We start from the raw sequence: 16,000 nt of genomic DNA on the forward strand, positions 1-16,000 counted from the left end.
GCTGAAACGATATGGTTCACTTTTACAATGAAGCTTCTTATAGTTTTTGGGAAAGGTTTTAGGCTATTTTATTTTTATTAAAAAAGTCGTTGGTTGGTTTTAAGCTATTTTTCTGCACTTTTATATCCCTTTGAATATCCTTAGATACTAGAGACGCAGTTGCTTGTGGATTAAATAGAAATTAGAAAATATAAATTTAGATTAGAATGACTTTTTATAGATTTGAATGGTTTAATCTTTTTACACTTTAAATAATATTTAATTAACAACTAACCTAGAGGTAGAAATAGCAAAGTGAAAGAAGAGAAACAGAGAGAGAGAGAGGGAGGGAGAGAGGGAGAGAGAGAAAGAAATAGAGAGAGAGAGAGAGAGAGAGAGAGAGAGAGAGAGAGAGAGAGAGAGAGAGAGAGAGAAAGAGAAAGAGAAAGAGAGAGAGAGAGAGAGAGAGAGAGAGAGAGAGAGAGAGAGAGAGAGAGAGAGAGAGAGAGAGAGAGAGAGAGAGAGAGAGAGAGAGAGAGAGAGAGAGAGAGAGAGAGAGAGAGAGAGAGAGAGAGAGAGAGAGGAGAGAGAGAAAGAGAGAGAGAGAGAGGTTTTAAAATGATAATCATGTTGTGTTACTTTTAAATGACATTTTAAAAAATACACAATGCTTTATCTATTTTGAATACAATTCCCTATAAATCACTGGGATTGTTCGTATTTAATGCATTTATTATTCAGTTTTCATAATAATGATAGTCGTGGTATCGTTCTGTTTAGAAAATTTGAAAATTCTTTTTCATCTAATTAAATATTTATCATTTTTTTAGGCAATATTTTTAAAGATTTATCTTCAATTGTCAGTTATCTACCTATATATATAACGTTATTTGCAAATTCACAGCCACTTTAATATAGTAAAAACAGTTTAAATCATACGAGGCAATTTCATAATAATGATTGATTGAACGAAGACGACAGGTCTAAAAAATGTCGAAAAAACGCGGCATTCTCCTTTCAAAAACCCATCTCTGACTTTTATCATATAATATTTTATTCAATTTTAGGATTTAGGAGCAATTCCTAAGGGAAGTATGGGAGATAACTACACAACAGATTTCTACAGGTCAGAACAATTTTTATGCCTTCTTTGGGAACCCAGTAAAAGTGTCGGACTGATTATGACGTAAAAAAAATTATTAGCCAATGAGAGGCCACTATAAATTTTACCATTGGACAATAATGGCCTCTCATTGGCTAATTTTTTTTTCTACGTCATAATCAGTCCGACACTATTACTGGGTTCCTTCTTTGGTTGCTTAGGCTGAGTAAGGCTTAGGTTGGCTGTGATCTGGTAGTTTACTGGGGGGTTTAGTAATCCGCGCAGATTACAGTGAGGCTTTTTTGGGTGGCTCGGCCCATAGACGTCTAAGCTTTTTATTTTGGGGGGGTAAACAAATTTTTAAGGGGGGGGGGTAATTCGCTTTTGGGGGGGGGTAAAATTTTTTTGTTAGAGATTTTTTATTTTGGGGAGGGTATTTACCCCCCCAAAATGGTTTGGGGGGGGGGTAAATACCCCCTCCTAAATGGTTGGGGGTGCCTACGGCACCCCCAGGGTAGGGGTAAATTTTAAATGGGTGGGGGAGGGAGGTAAAATGAAAAAAAATTTGGGGGTGGGGTAATCGCCCCATTACCCCCCCCCCCCCCCCCTTGGACGTCCATGAAGCCGCGCACCATACGATTGGGCTATTCAAAGCCGCGCTGCTTGCATTGAGCCCTATCGGATTGCTTATGAATTCGCAGCTGACAGTGAGGCTTATTGTATGGCTCAGAAATCCGACACTTGGGCTATTTTAATCCGCGCGGCTGATAGTGGCTGTGGATAAGGCTGCCGTTCCCTGGTATGAAGTCTTTATGCATTATCAATTTGTTTGTAGAATCAACGAATGGTATACTCGGTGGTTGCCTGACGATGCCCACAGACAAGCTCTACAGGATACCAAGACTGTGTACAATATCAACATCAGGTACTTTATCTATTTTTTTGTTAAACTTAGTGATATGTTGTTATATCGACGTACGTAAGGATTACTATACCAAAAGAGCATCCATTATATAATTCATTTGGTCCGTCGGTCTGTTGGTAAAGCTCAAAAATACTTTTATAAAGGTTTTAAGATTTTTAAAAGGATTTATTCTCTGATAACTGAACTTCTATATGTATATCTTACTTTGTCCGTTTACACATCCATGGTTTTTGGATTCCTCGCTACTTAGGGATGTTGTCACCCATGTTAAGATTATAACCGATGATTGTTCTAAATTTCGTTTGATTTTTGGCATAATGAACTGACTGGTTCAGTACTGAAGTTTAATTAAATAGAAAAGCTAACTACGACACAGCTTTGACTGCAGCTGCCGAGCCCTGTGGAAAATATGAAGACAAATTTATAAGCTTGATAATATTTAGGTACGCCAACAATACAAACACAACCTTTGCTTTCCACGGACCACGTGGAGCTGAGGAGGAACCAGGTCCTGTTAAATGGACCAGGCCGTACTTTGACTGTGGCCGCTCAAACATGTGGAAGGTGGCAGCAGTCGTACCTGTTGTAGATATCTACCCGCGTCATACACAATTTAGGTAAGATGTTCAATAATAATTGGATCATGGAAAGAAAACGAAGTAGCAGGTTTCGTCGTATTTTCACAGTAGCTTTCTTTTATATCTAGCCCTAACGTAGCAATCATTAACATCTACCTAACTTAACCTAACCTAAAATAACTTATCAAAAGCTACTGTGAAAATATTATGAAACCCGCTACTTCGTTTTCTTTCCATGATGTAGATAAACAGGCAGAAAAAATGAAAGATAGGTAGATCAACATCAATTACACCAACATCAAATGTTTATTTCATTCAACATATTAAAAAAATGCAGTGATAATGACAGATTATGATTATTTACATATAGCAGAGTTTTAACTGAAACATTAATCATTAATGACAATAAATAAAGATGTATTAGTAGACAGATAAGTTAAAAAAGAAGGTAGATAGATAAAAAATTGGTAGACAAATACCTAACTAATATCATTTATCAGGCATGTTGAGTATCCCACCTATACAGCCGCTTCTGTTCTAGAGATGAATTTTGAAAGGTAAAATATTTTTATTTATAGGAAAGTTTCTGAAACCTTTCAATTAATTGAACTTTTAACGTCAAGCTAGAAACCATTTCTATTGAGTGAATTTGTAGCTGACTGTATGTGCAAGATAATAAGATTTTAAACCGTTCAAAATAGTATTTACAAATATAGTTTACTGACAAACAAACATAAAGACAGAGTTAAAAGTTATATGATACTTTTTGCGGATTTAATGATTTGATATTCCAATTATCTAATAGTCATAAAGTTAAAGTTAAAGTTATGTTTCATCGTATTAGAAAATCATATTCAAAAATTCAATTGAATCGGATGATTATATCAAATAATAAAATCTACTCAAAAAAAGAAAATCATCATGTTTAAAATGGGCTTACTGACTTTTTGGTAGTAATTCCATAGTTGCTGCGCTTTCTAAATTGTACCTAACTGTCACATGAATCATCATGCCAAGTTTAAAATCAAAAGGACAATTCTAACTAGGCATATGGACTGATTATAAATTTAGAAATGCTTAGCTTTTAAAAGCAAGATTATCGTAAGTACAGATAAAAATAAAAATTGGATCATAGATAGAAAACGAAGTAGCGGATTTCGTCGTATTTTCACAAGCTTTTGATAGGTGATTGTAATTTTTATGTCAGGTTAGGTTAGGTAAATGTTAATGATTGTCCCGCAGGGTTATTTTATGTGAAAATACGACGAAACCTTTACTTCGTTTTCTTTCTATGATCCTAAAAATTTTCTGTTTTTAGAATTGATATAAACCAGTGCCCAAAGGGAGAGGGTAACAAAGGACCCAACAGATTTGCTGATACAGCCAAGTGTAAAAAAGGTAAGAATTCTTTTAAATTTATTAAATACTAGTGGCTACGCCTCTAGAGGCCTCTAGGGGCTTAAAGTTAGGAGGGGTTGTTGACCCCCCCCCCCCACTTTCAATTGTAGTTTGAAAAGAAAAAGTTATAGAAAGTTTGTTTAGGGGGGGGAGGGTAATTTTTTATAGAAGCGATTTCTCTTGGGGGTAGTAGTACCCTCCCCCAAAATAGTCATAAACTTTGGTATTCACACAGAGATCTTGTTACTTTATTATAAGGATTGCTATGCATAACTGTTATCTTTTTGTACCTTTTTATCAAGGCATTTAAAAATCTTAGGCTGACCATAAGTAAGAATTCAATTATCTCTAACAAACGTTAAACCGGAAAGAATTTCTAGAAAGTAACTAAATTTGGATAAAGGTTCACTTTGGTTGTTAACCTTTCCACCATGTTGACGATAATTTTATACCTTTGATTACTTTTATTACAAAGAAACTATTTACCTATTTAAAACAATTAAAAAAAACAATTCATTTCATGATCAAAAATGTCTTATTTCCTTCAGAATCAACAGAGTGTGAGCCTCTGGAAGGATGGGGTTTCCGGCGCGGAGGCTACCAATGTCGGTGTCGGCCAGGATTTCGGCTTCCGAACGTTGTGCGACGGCCGTTCCTCGGCGAGATTGTGGAGCGAGCCAGCCCCATGCAGGTTTGTGACTCTTAGTTTAGATTAAGTGGAAATATACCATCTTTTACTCAACATAATGTTTGTTTGATTTTTTGCTAACAATTACAGCATATATTATATAGGAAAATTAATGTTATAAAAGGAACTATCTTTTTAAATTATAAAAATTGATTTTTGGATGTTTAGAATCTCTATAATTGCCTGTTTCTATTATTCCCGAATTGAAAACTAATTAATCAAAAGACTTCTTTCTTTTTAAAAGCGAAGCTTTTCTATAATTAGGGTCGGTCCGTCCGTAACGGATAGCTTTTTTCGTTAATTTAGGCATGTTAGAATTGTCCTATCGATTTCAAATTTTGCATGGTGATTCCTATAGCAGTTAGGTACGATTTAGAAAGCGTAGCAACTCTATAATCATTACCAAAATGTCCGTACGTCTATTTTAAACATGATGATTTTTTTACTTTTTTAACATCAAATTTTTATGTGATCTAATCATCGGATTGATCTGATTTTTGGTATATTGATTCCTGGGACAACAAAGTATAATGTAATAAACGAAGCAACTCTATAATCAAGTCCTAAAAATGTAAGTATGTCCATAAACATTATCCTGTATCAAGCAGTTTTTTAACAAATTTACTTAAAATTTTGCTTTGACTCTTATACATTTAAATTAGGATTAATCAATTCTGAAACTATACAAGTGTTAATGTCCGTTTGTCCTACCGTTTCAGTGCTTCGCTTTTATGGATGTTGTCATCCTTGTTTGTTAATTCCTTATTTTCCCTTTTTCACACTTTTTGATTGTGTTTTCTTTCCATCCTTTTAAAGTTCTTTAAGAGTGTCCGAATTTATTTTGGAAGTAAAAACATATAATTTTATTTAGTATAACAAACCAGGAAACTTTGACTGCACCAAGATTGGATTTATTCAAAAACTTCCAACCAAAAAGGTAACCATTTTAATCTAAGAATTTTATAATAGAAATATGTAAAACAACAGATCTATATTATTGATGTAAATACAGATATCTACTTCCGGTCCCTCCCTTTTTCAATGACCTTTTTCGTCGGCTACCATATTGTTTTCTTATACATAGCTGTGTTAAAATAACCAACACCATTGGTTGATTTTTCAATGACCCAATTGAGAGTCGGCACAAGGACACTGCGATTGGGAGATACAGCTATTCAACCCCTTCCTCATCTAGTGTTTTATTCTCATTGTAAAACCTTTAATAAAGAGAGGGGTAGGTTTCTGGTAAAATCCGTAAAGGTTATGTGTTATAAGTAAAAAACAGTAGTAGAACGATAAAAATTTATGTTAACTTAAAAAAAATTGTCTATAGCTCTTTTCAATAAGAAATACACATATTTAGTGAATATTATCGTTCTACTACTCTCTGTAAGCCTTAAAACACACACCTTTACGGATTCTACCAGAAACTTACCCCTCTCTTTAATTGGTTCAGCGGTCTGTTTCTTTCTGAATATGAAGACATACAAAGGTTTGGCTACTCAAGTATCGAAGTACTTTATGGAGATTTAGTTTTTAGGAGGTTTTGAGATTTTAAGCATGATTAATATGAAAATCCATTCTTATAAATTAAATAAATACATTTTGGGGGATTGCATTGTATTTTACAGAGGTTTCGCGATTTTTTACTTGATTTTTCTATTCCTATATTTTATTGATTACTGTAAGTAAATACTCATAACTATATAATTTATAGGAAATACTCATAATTCTATGATTTAAAGGAAATATCTCCTGATTGGATGAGAGATAAATATATGGAGCAGCACCCTGAATACGCCAACTACAGCAGTCAACAAAAATGGGACCTCAGCTCAATTCATCATAGGTCAGATTTTTTTTATCCAGTATGGCTTAGAAACTGATTTATATCAGGGCTCGGCCCCCGCGCATAAGCATATATTGATATTATAGCATATGAATTAGTTTATTGGAGAATCATATTTTTTTGCTGATTTTTAAATCCTAGAAAGTTGCAGAAAAAATGCAATCCTTTATTGATAAATATTAAACTAAATAAAAATATTTTCACTTTTTCTTATGACCTCTGTCTGCCTGTCTGTAAGTCTGTCTCTCTCTATCTGTCTCTGTCTCTGTCTCTCTGTCTCTCTGTCTCTCTGTCTCTGTCTCTCTGTCTCTCTGTCTCTGTCTCTCTGTCTTTGTCTCTCTGTCTCTCTGTCTCTCTGTCTCTGTCTCTGTCTCTCTGTCTCTGTCTCTCTGTCTCTCTGTCTCTCTGTCTCTCTGTCTCTGTCTCTCTGTCTCTGTCTCTCTGTCTCTGTCTCTCTGTCTCTCTGTATCTCTGTCTCTCTGTCTCTCTGTCTCTGTCTCTCTGTCTCTCTCTTCTGCATTTTGTGTCTTTCTATAACAAATTCTTTTGGAATTATAAGTTTCCTGTTTCTTTTTTCTTTCCTATTGCTTTCGATTATTTCTCTCCTTTTATCATTTTCGAATATCTTTATATTTTTTCAGAGAATCTTTGGGTTTGAAGAAAATCAATGTTGACGAAGTATTGAACTACATCCACAGTATTAATGATGAGAATTGTAAAGCCAAGACTCCTGATGAGTTGAAACTAAAGGTGAGCTTCACCGAAAAGAGATTTTGATTTTTATAGTTAGACTCAGATAGACTATGAAGGCAGGAAGGAAGTGGACAATGGGCTATTTATTTCACTAGTCCCTATATAATAACGTTTTTTTATTTGTTGGCTTAACAACATTGGGGATTAATTTCAATCTACAGAGGGGGGTAATTTTGTTTATTATCATTGGGGATCTACATTGTACATCAATTTATCGGCCATTGTCTTATCCCTATAAATCCTTGTAAGTTTTCACGAAAAATTATTTTTGATCTTTATAGATAGCCTATTGAGGACTGGATACACCACAAGATCTTATTTTGGTGTATCTCTGAATATAATCTTGCTTAATGATATGCATGATCAATATCATATGGTCAAACACCCTTCAGACAATCATCACTTTGGTTGCACGACTTTTGTCAGAAAGTCCTAAATGTGAATGTTAATTAGTTGACCTTTTTGGGGCCAAAGCATTCCCCCTACTCTAATTACTTATATCGCACATCTGACATTGAAACAGCATGCACCATTTTTTCAGTAGATATAGCTGGATTAGAACAAGTTCTTAGCCACAATGAAAAATTTTTTATAGCATCGTAATACAGAAATTTTTCCATATATATTAGAATATGAATCCACAGTTCACTTCTATAAAAATTTAGTTTGAAATTCCCAATCTTAACCAGACCACTGCCATCTAGTCAAACAAGATGCCTATATTTCATATCTGGCATCTAGAAAATCCAACGAAATCTAATTTTTGAAAAATTTAAGTTTGAAAATTTTAAGTTCAAATTCCATCCCCTAGGAGCCTAAACTCCAAGATAAGAAAAACAAATATTCATTTTTTTTAATTTTTACAACTTTGCTTTAATGAAGTCTTTCATAAAACAACTCTATAGGTATATGATTTATATAAGTCTTAATTTCTGTGACCTTAGCAAAGCAACTTTTAAAAATGGCTATTGATTAAATCCTTTCAGAAGTGTTTTTATGAAGAATTTACAAAAGCAAACTTGTTCATAATCTTAAATTAATGATCTTTGCTTTTCTTGTCAAGATTGTGCGATAACTCATAGGGAATTAAAATTAAACTTGAAATTTTCAAATCTAATTGAAATCTAGGCATCTTGTATGGCTAGATGGCATTGGTCTGGTTAAGATTGGGAATTTCAAACTAAATTTTTATAGTAACGAACTGTGAATCATAACATTTATACCAGTTTCTGCCCCTCAGGACTCACAATTCTCTGACTTGGACATTTTTTATTTTTTGTTCACTGAGCTTTGCTTTCCCTGACAACTGTTCTTACCAATATTATAGAGGTACGATTATTGTAAATGTTTGATATTTCAGGGAGATATTGCATATGGTGCAGAAAAACAATTTGAGAACGAAGCCCTGATGGCCGTCAGAACTGCAAACTTCATTTCTGGCTTCTTGCAAGTTGTAGATCCTAAAGAGATTTTCCCAGGTAGGAGTTTTGGCAGTGCGGCTTCTCTATAAATAGGGCATGTCATTAGTACGTCTAGATTCTGCAGAAAATACGTAGTATTACCATTAACCAACAGATCCATTCTTTACAGTATCCACAGAGAGTCTAGACTTACAGTACCTATATCTTTCAGTCAAGACTATTCAGTAGAGGTATACAGCCTAGACTTACAGTTTTTTAGCTTCTTATCAGTCTCAATTAGCGTACATTTAATTTTGTCAAAATTTTATATTTATATTGGATGCTGTGAGTATTGGTGCAAAAAATATGACGCAACAAAAAAAATTAGCCAATGAGAGGCCGTTATTGACCAATGGTAAAATTTATAGTGGCCTCTCATTGGCTAATTTTTTTTGTTACGTCATATTTTTTGCACCAATACTCACAGCATCTATATATTGCATATTCAGTACTGACACTTGACAAGTGTTAATGTTCGTCTGTTCTACAGTTTCAGAACTTCGCTTTTATGGATGTTGTAACCCTTGTTTTATTTGTAATTACATACATTTTGATAGATTTAAAGCATTTTAAGATCCTAATTCCAATATTATTTTAAGGAACAAGAGTCGTTGATGAATCATTAACTGAAGATCAAATGATTGGAGAAGCATTGGCCATGGTTATGGGTAACAGCAGGTAACGATTGTATTTTTTGGGAGGGGGGGGGGGGGTGGATGAGTTTTCGAACACCAACCCTCCCTTATTTAAGAATTAGTACAGGTTCAATAGGAAGAACCCCTAGAAGTACTGTCGGACTAGCAGTTGATTCTTTAATTCTTTAGAAAAAAACGATGGATTAGCTGACTGACGGACAGACAGACGGATAGATAATTAGGCTGTTTGAAATAACATTTATTTTTAATATTTAAAAGGAATACCTAGGGCTTTTAAGTTTTCCTGTCAATTAGCAAATTTTAAAGTCTAACATTATCATTTTCGTATGTCTTTATGTCAAAATGATTTAGAGTAAAATTGGCAAGGTATTTTAACCAATTTAGAAAATTGTTCTTTAGACTACTAGATAGTAAAATATTATTCTAATATAATTCTATAAGATATTTGCTAATACATATAACCTTTTTTACAATTCTGAAGGTTTAAGTTTACAAAGAAACTATTTTTTTTCCAGAGTTTGGTCCGCCGGTATTTATTGGGATACAAGCCAGTTTGTTGAAAGAGTAAGTATCTTTATTTATGTCAGGGAAGGGCGAGGGGGTCAATGTTCTGTAAATTACACTGGTACCCTCAGTTTTATGATCACGAGATCCTATTCGTTGGCTAAAAAACTTTGGGTAAGGGATAATTTTGATAATCATCGTTGGGGAATGGAGATGCACATCAATTTATCGTGCACTGTCTTATCCTTTAAAGATACCTGAGTTATATTATATCAAGTGGTAGGGAAGGATTTTCTTAGAATTATAAAAGTAAAGAAACCAATAAAAAGTCTATAATTTCTAGAATATTTATACCAATTAAATATATAATTTTATCATAATTGGAAAAATTGGGGGATTTATTCAGAAGAAGAACTAAATATGCCAATTTGATTAATAAAAATATACGGACAGGCAAAGAAGACTTAAAGGACGCCTGCAAGAAATACCACGCTTTAACTGCTGAAAGACCGCCACAAGTAGACCCAATACCCAAAATTTAAAGCCTTCAGCTTCAATAACAAAAAAGTTCTAGGCATTTCAAAATAGCATTTTATGTACAATGAAATTTTTGAAAGATTTCCAATGCCCATAAAAGAAAAAAAAATATTAAATTATGTCGCCTAGACACAAAATTATAACCTTATCTTTGTCAGAAACTTGGATTTCCGGTAACTGATTAAATTTTCACAATAAAAACACAACATTTCATAGTCAAAATCTATGAAAAAAATTCGATTTAAATTGCATTTTTAAACGAAAAATACAGTGGAAACAAAGGGGTAAGCTCAGCTATGATTGGTTGTTAAGCTGATTCAGCCTTCAGTACACTCGGTGCAACGCAAGTTAAACTTAATTTTTTTAATGATTTTGACTTTAAAAATGGGTATTTTTATCGTAAAAATATAATTAGTTACTGGAAACCTAAATTTATGACAAAAATAAGCTTATAATTTTGTTTCTAGGCCACGTAGTTCAATTTTAAAGTTTTCAACATGAGCATTGCAATTCTTTCAAAATTTTCATTGTACATAAAATGTCATTTTAAAATGCCTAGAACTTTTTTGTTATAGAAGCTGAAGTCTTCAAATTTGGGGTATTTGGTCTACTTGTGGCAGTCTTTCAGCAGTTAAAGCGTGGTATTTCTTGCAGGCTTCCTTTAAAATCATTTACTAAGTATATTTGCGATTACTTTTATTTAATGAAATCTTCCAATTTTTAACATGTACAAAACGGCCTGCTTAATTGCTTCAAGATCCATATCAGATCTATATAGGAAATAAATGTCTATAAACGAGCTCAAGTTTTCCAAGGAATATATGATTAAAACTCATAGTGCTCCAATAATCCATAATAAACTCTCATTGCCCAGAACGATAAGACCCATTATTTTACTTTATTAAAAATAAATTCATTTTTTTCATTTCATGTTGCTATTTACCTTATATTGATGTATTTAATTTCTAATCATAAAAAAGAAAATTTAAATTTATAATATGATAAATTTAAGAAAACTATGTTTTAAAAGAATTCGATTGTGGCGACATTTTGTGTGTTCAAATATTAAACTAAAATTGTAATCATCATCATTAACCCTTTGGTGATGGTAATGTAAAGAAAAAAATATAATTTAAAAAAATCTTTTAAAAATCATTTAAATTATTAAATATTTACTTTCTTTTAGATAGTAATGCCGGGTGAGGAAAATAGATTTATTGAGAAATAGATATGCATATAGAAAACTAGCCAATAGGGAGATAATTATATCGAGCCAACTCTAGTTTATTGATAGAGTTAAGAAATAAAGGAGTACATTAGATTTTTCTAATTGTTGGCTACATATTTAATTTTGTATATATATTATTTAGAAAAACAAGACCGAGGATGGTAGTGAAGGCCCCGCGAAGGACCCCCGCCACAACACCAGGACATATTTTGCCCCCTACGCCTACAGGAAGAAACTGGACAATGGAAGGACGTTTTTTGTTGAAGATTTAGCCAGGTTTGGTGGATTTTTAGTATATAAAGCTTCTCTATAATTGCATTTTTGTTTGTACATCATAAATGTCTTAAAAGTTTAATTACAAATAACAAATATGAGGCTTACATGAGGAGAAAAACACCCAGACAGCAAAAAGCATCTATCATATAGCCATAACTCTTTTTTTACCTTCCGTCTACCCGTAATGCTTTTGTGTAGATTTTATTTCTTATGTTACAATATTGGTTACAGAAATTAAGTGATAATTTTTAAACTACTCTATAAGTTACTTTGTCTCTCTGTAAATTATTTAGCTATTTATTATTCAGTGATTATTATTATGTTAAAACTTATAGAGGGATAAATAAAGAAAATTAATATCCGCTGTATTAGAACCGGGTTCCCAGTCATACTGAAAAATCATATATTCTATCGTGTTGTAGATATTTTCCAAAAATATTAAAATAAAAATCCAACAAAACTGGTTTTAATCTTTATTTAAATATCTGCCGAAAAATAACTATTCTATAACTGATTTTATATTTAGATTGAACACCACCGAAGACATTTACATCAATGAGCCCTGGTTTAAGGATCTCAAGTCCAGATGGTCTAACTACTTTGAAAGCTTGGAAAAATACTGGCTTAAGATTTATTTCAGGTAAATTTTAAAAAATCATTATATCAATTTTTAACCTTACTGGAGATTTCTATAACAATTAGATGCAATACAGAAAGTGTTTCAACTTAATAATAATTACCAAAGAGTCAGAAGGGGTAATTTTGTGTATCATTATTGGGAATGTACATCAAATTATCGGCCCTTACCAGATTATATTCAAAAATGTTATTATTTGTAGATCCTGGGAAGGTGTACCGCGTGCTAAACGGTCAGGTCTGGAGAATGCTACTGCTGACGAGGAGGAAGGTTCTGATACTCCCATGTATCTCAGGAGATATGAACATTTCCCTGAATATTACAGGTAGGAAGGTTCTGATACTCCCATGTATCTCAGGAGATATGAACATTTCCCTGAATATTACAGGTAGGAAGGTTCTGATACCCCCATATATCTCAGGAGATATGAACATTTCCCTGAATATTACAGGTAGGAAGGTTCTGATACCCCTATGTATCTCAGGATATATGAACATTTCCCTGAATATTACAGGTAGGAAGGTTCTGATACCCCCATGTAACTCAGGAGATATTAACATTTCCCGGAATATTACAGGTAGGAAGGTTCTGATACCCCCATGTATCTCAGGAGATATGAACATTTCCCTGAATATTACAGGTAGGAATGTTCTGATATCCCCATGTATCTCAGGAGATATGAACATTTCCCTGAATATTACAGGTAGGAATGTTCTGATATCCCCATGTATCTCAGGAGATATGAACATTTCCCTGAATATTACAAGTAGGAAGGTTCTGATACCCCCATGTATCTCAGGAGATATGAACATTTCCCAGAATATTACAGGTATTAGAGTAAAACACTAGAGGAAGAAAGAGTTAATAACTGTATTTTCCCTTCGCAATGACCTTGTGCGGACTCTCAATTGGGTCTTTGGAAATCATCCAATAGTAACAGTAATATTAACACAGCCAAGTAACAGAAAACAATTTGCTAGCAGACGAAATAGGTCACTGAAAAATATAAGATCTGTACATATATATACATCTATAGTATATGGTTTAATATATATGGAATATTTGTCTAAAAAAACAAAAATTACAACATCCATAACCAGCTCAGCACAAGAATATTGTTGACAAACGGACAAATTAACTAACGAGCAGTTAGGACTTCCCAGAGATTGGTCGTGTAATCAAAGGGGTGGTTGTCTGTTGAATGAACATACTTTGTTTAAGTCAGATGTGATTGATTGAATTATGATTATACTTTTCAGGGCTGCCAATGTGAAGCAAGGTTTATGGTCAGCGCCGTATTATGACTGCAAAGGCTTAGTTAAACAGTGGAAAATAACTTATGCAGCGCCGTTCTTTGGTTTTAACAGTCTTAGAAATAGGATTGAATTCAAGTAAGATTATTTTTATGTCTTTTTTAAAAGCGAAGCTTTTCTATAATTAGGGTCGGTCCGTCCGTCCGTCCGTCACGGATAGCTTTTTTCGTTAATTTAGACATGTTAGAATTGTCTTATCGATTTCAAATTTTGCATGGTGATTCCTTTAGTAGTTAGGTACAATTTAGAAAGCGTAGCAACTCTATAATCATTACCAAAATGTCCGTACGTTCATTTCAAACATGTTGATTTTTTTACTTTTTTAAATAGCTTTTTTCGTTAATTTAGGCATGTTAGAATTGTCCTATCGATTTCAAATTTTGCATGGTGATTCCTGTGATAGTTAGGTACGAGTTAGAAAGCGTAGCAACTCTATAATCATTACCAGAATGTCCCTACGTCCATTTTAAACATGTTGATTTTTTTTACATTTTTAACAACAAATTTGTATGTGACCTAATTATCCGATTGGTCTGATTTTTGGTATACTGATTCCTGGGACAACAAAGTACAATATTATAAGCGAAGCAACTCTATAATCAAGTCCTAAAAATGTAAGTATGTCCATAATCATTATCCTGTATCAAGCAGTTTTTCAACAAATGTACTTACAATTTTGCTTATACATTCGCATTCTGAGTATTCAGTTCTGACATTATACAAGTGTTTGTGTCCGTTTGTCCTACCGTTTCAGAGCTTCGCTTTTATGGATGTTGTCATCCTTGTTATCTAACAATCTAATTCATACATTTATCTAACACAATATACTAATATTTAAATTATCATCTCTTTTCTCTTTTTTTTTACAAATATCAAATTTATGTATCTTACTCTCAACTAATATCTATGTAGCAAGTCCAATCTTTTTTATTCAAGGTAAGGTGGGGGGGGGGGGGATCAAGGGGGATAATCACCTATATACCCCCCCCTTGGACGCCCTCTTATCTAGTTTTCTCTATTCTATCAAAATATCTCTGTCCATATTTCTATTAAGTTATCAATTTTTCTCAATCTAAAATCTATCAAATATTTACACTGTCATATTTTTACACTGATTTTTCTTTCTATTTCTGTAATTGTCTATCTATATAGGGGTGCTGTAGCTATATCTATGCCATTGAAAAGTTTGGATGCCAACCAATGTAACGCTGACTACCATGTCCCCAATGCCTTCAAGAGAACTCACAAATGCGACGAACAGACTTCATATGTAAGTTTAATCTTTATTTGTAGCGCAGATACTTTATTATTAGTTTATTATTAGTCAATCTTCCAAAGTAGTAAGATGTATGTGTGTCTATCATTATAAAGTTGTGCGTTTCTTGGCCATTATTCATCGGGTTTTGAATTTGTTAAAGTATGAAAATGAAAATTATCTTTTTTCCTTAAAAAATGCAATGCTCGGCAGTCACACATTAGTCGCCCGTAAGCCTCAAGGAAATAAACATTTTACAATTTTAAAAATCGACTGAAAGTCTTAACATGACCAAGAATGAAAATCCTTTTTATCAAACTAAATTTTCAAAGCATCCAAATAGGTTTAGTTGTAGCTGACACCCGGCAGCCAAGCCCTGAAAAAAGGCATAATTTGTAACTGTGTTTGTTTAGTGCCCTAAGAAAATGTGGATAGATGTCACAGCTTTTGGCATACCTATTCTATTGTCGTCAATGTAGAGGGAAAGAGAAAGGGAGGGGGGAAAGAAACCCCCTAGAAAAGAGATGGGGTATAGGGTATTTCCTGATATCAATAGAAAAAATAGACCAAAAGCAGTAACATCTATCCCCATTTTGCTAGAGCAGCTACCATAATCTAAATTGATCTTGTGGGTGAATAATTTATTTTAATTGTCTAGTGTGTCCCAATATTGGGTCGTGGCTTCTTCACTGGAGGTTACAAGTGTGAATGTAAACAGGGATATGAATATCCATTTGAGGATCCTATCATCTACTATGATGGTCAAAGGTTAGTCACTTCTATATTTTTGTTATTTATCCTTGTAATGAAGTAACAGGATGTCTCTCTAGCTGTCTAGCGAAGGATCTCGCTAATCGCTGAA

General features: G+C 33.4%; 1 protein-coding gene across 3 annotated transcripts in view; it reads left to right on the top strand.

Annotated features, from left to right (window-relative positions):
* The window catches only part of LOC145304504 (uncharacterized), a 30,454-nt gene that overhangs the window by 12,292 nt on the left and 2,162 nt on the right, over positions 1–16,000 (top strand). Inside the window, exons 9-27 of one of the 3 annotated variants that reach the window (XM_080146389.1) lie at positions 1,047–1,105; positions 1,917–2,006; positions 2,450–2,623; positions 3,085–3,141; positions 3,903–3,982; positions 4,531–4,673; positions 5,542–5,607; positions 6,416–6,519; positions 7,161–7,269; positions 8,633–8,750; positions 9,332–9,410; positions 9,904–9,952; positions 11,800–11,933; positions 12,460–12,573; positions 12,773–12,840; positions 13,156–13,210; positions 13,830–13,961; positions 15,036–15,153; positions 15,797–15,906. In XM_080146389.1, the coding sequence (XP_080002515.1) occupies positions 1,047–1,105; positions 1,917–2,006; positions 2,450–2,623; positions 3,085–3,141; positions 3,903–3,982; positions 4,531–4,673; positions 5,542–5,607; positions 6,416–6,519; positions 7,161–7,269; positions 8,633–8,750; positions 9,332–9,410; positions 9,904–9,952; positions 11,800–11,933; positions 12,460–12,573; positions 12,773–12,840; positions 13,156–13,210; positions 13,830–13,961; positions 15,036–15,153; positions 15,797–15,906 (1,859 nt within the window). Of the gene's footprint in view, positions 1–1,046; positions 1,106–1,916; positions 2,007–2,449; positions 2,624–3,084; positions 3,142–3,902; positions 3,983–4,530; positions 4,674–5,541; positions 5,608–6,415; positions 6,520–7,160; positions 7,270–8,632; positions 8,751–9,331; positions 9,411–9,903; positions 9,953–11,799; positions 11,934–12,459; positions 12,574–12,772; positions 12,896–13,155; positions 13,211–13,344; positions 13,400–13,829; positions 13,962–15,035; positions 15,154–15,796; positions 15,907–16,000 lie in introns of all 3 variants that reach the window. The other 2 variants (XM_080146390.1, XM_080146388.1) reach the window with 2 other exon arrangements.

The sequence above is a fragment of the Acartia tonsa genome, chromosome 13, assembly GCF_053477335.1.
Source record: "Acartia tonsa isolate MP-2025a chromosome 13, ASM5347733v1, whole genome shotgun sequence".
NCBI lineage: Eukaryota > Metazoa > Arthropoda > Copepoda > Calanoida > Acartiidae > Acartia > Acartia tonsa.